This window comes from Buceros rhinoceros, unplaced genomic scaffold (genome assembly GCF_000710305.1).
Source record: "Buceros rhinoceros silvestris isolate BGI_N320 unplaced genomic scaffold, ASM71030v1 scaffold38713, whole genome shotgun sequence".
Lineage (NCBI taxonomy): Eukaryota > Metazoa > Chordata > Aves > Bucerotiformes > Bucerotidae > Buceros > Buceros rhinoceros.
Window position 1 is genome coordinate 9,711 of NW_010404945.1, and position 1,906 is coordinate 11,616.

Below are 1,906 nucleotides of genomic sequence, written 5' to 3' on the forward strand. Positions count from 1 at the left end.
CGGCAGCAGCAGCAGATCAGAAGGGACCAGGTTCCCTTGTCGGAGCCATTCTCCACCCCAGCAGCAGAGGAGACTGAGCTCTAGCTGAGACCTGATGGTCTCCAGCCATGTCACAGCTGCTTCTCGCCTGCTGCCAGCCAGAGTCACTGTCCCAGCCACGTCCCTCCCACAGCGGGCTCCTCTCTGCCAAGACCCCTTCCTCTGCTCTCAGGGTGTGCTGGGGGCTCCCTCAGCCTGGTGCCTGCCCATGGAGCTGGGAGGGGGGATTTTTCCCAGCAATTCACAGGCAGACGTGCTGTGGGACGGGGCAGCGCAGGGCACAGAGGAGAACCGAGGCTTTTCGTCCCTGGAGGGCAATGACCTGATTCTTCCCAGAGCAGCTAAAGGGCTCACTGCGGTGGCACAGAGCAGCTGGAGGCTCCTGCCTGTGAGAGAGCTTTTATAAGCCTGAGCTTGGACCTAGACACCAAGACCTTCAACTGCAAACCCCTCAAATAACCCTCCTTCCTAATGCCTCATAGTGTGCTCAGGACATGCAAAGGCTTTGACCCCTTCAGGAAAGGGGAGGGAACCACAGGAGCGCTCCTTGTGCAGCACGGGTATCTTCCGAGGCAGCTCTGGGTCAAAGCTGCTCGCTGCAGTGCAGTGAGTGTCAGCCAAAGCACAGCTTTACCTTTTATTACAAAACTAAGATAGAAAAATGTCCCGTCTCGCTCGGTGTTCCTGCCACTTCTGGCAGAGCATGATGATGCTGTCCATGCTTGAGCTTCACATCGGAAGCTGCTGCAGGGGGGGTCAGGACTCAGTGGCGCTGTCCTCCCTCCTGATGATCTCCAAGTCCTCGCAGTCCTGGTACGTTGGCTCCTCCACGCAGTCCCACACCTCAGGGGAAAGCTCCTTCAGCTTTTGCAGGGGGAACCAGTGGACAGAGGTGTCGTTGAAGACGTCCAGGTACCGGGGGTGTGCTGGCAGCGCCGCTTCCTCTGTCCCCTGCAAGACCTAAAGAGCATTTGGGGGGAAAAATTATGTACACTGCAACATTCAGCATTTGTGAAGAGGAGGATGGTGTTAAGCCAACCGCCTGTGTGCAGCGTGTTCTGCAGGTATCGTAGAATGACCCTAAATCAATTCATTTTTACCTGGTAACAGCCAGGAAAAAAGGTTTTAAAAATACCCCCCCTCTGCAATTAATTTCCCTTCTCATGAAAAGGTGTTTTTCCAACACAAACCAACCACTTGAAGAAGCTGCCTGGCTCGTACCTTTGCTATAGAATGACCCTAAATCAATTCATTTTTACCTGGTAACAGCCAGGAAAAAAGGTTTTAAAAATACCCCCCCTCTGCAATTAATTTCCCTTCTCATGAAAAGGTGTTTTTCCAACACAAACCAACCACTTGAAGAAGCTGCCTGGCTCATACCTTTGCTATGTAAGGGTAATCTCGCTGCAGTATTCTTGGCAACAACCTAGAAGAACAAAACACCAGCATTAGACACGACGCCCCTGTGAACGCGGACTGTGCTTTGGACAGAGGAGCGGGACAGAGAAGGTCAGAGGCGGTTGATGACCATGACAGCAAAATGTGGAAATCGGTGTCAGAGGTGATGAGAACCAGGAGTGAAGGAGGCCAGGAGGTGAGAATGCTGGTGGTGGCCCCAGCCCCTGCCCAGAGGGCTGCCCGCACCTCTCCCAGGTCCCTCGGAAGCTGTTTCCGATGATGACCATCTTGGAGAGAGCCCCCGCGGACCAGTTCCTCCACAGCAGGTTGTTGTACAGGGCTTTCCCGCAGTGCACCATGTAGAACAGCGTGGCCGAGCCCTCAACGCTGTGTTTCCCCTCCTGCAGGGTAAAACCACAGCTCCCGTTACAGCGGGGCCAGGCAGGTCGCTCGCAAGGGTCCCGGGCTG

The 1,906-nt window shown here is 54.8% G+C and overlaps 1 protein-coding gene across 1 annotated transcript in view; it reads right to left on the minus strand.

The window, feature by feature from the left end:
* Positions 1–795: 795 nt before the first annotated feature.
* Positions 796–1,906, minus strand: part of SRRD (SRR1 domain containing) — a gene marked incomplete at its 5' end in the record, with an annotated part of 1,388 nt that continues 277 nt past the window's right edge. The window contains 3 exons of the mRNA XM_010133545.1: positions 796–999; positions 1,420–1,465; positions 1,684–1,840. Of these exons, the coding sequence (XP_010131847.1) occupies positions 796–999; positions 1,420–1,465; positions 1,684–1,840 (407 nt within the window). The remainder of the gene's footprint in view (positions 1,000–1,419; positions 1,466–1,683; positions 1,841–1,906) is intronic.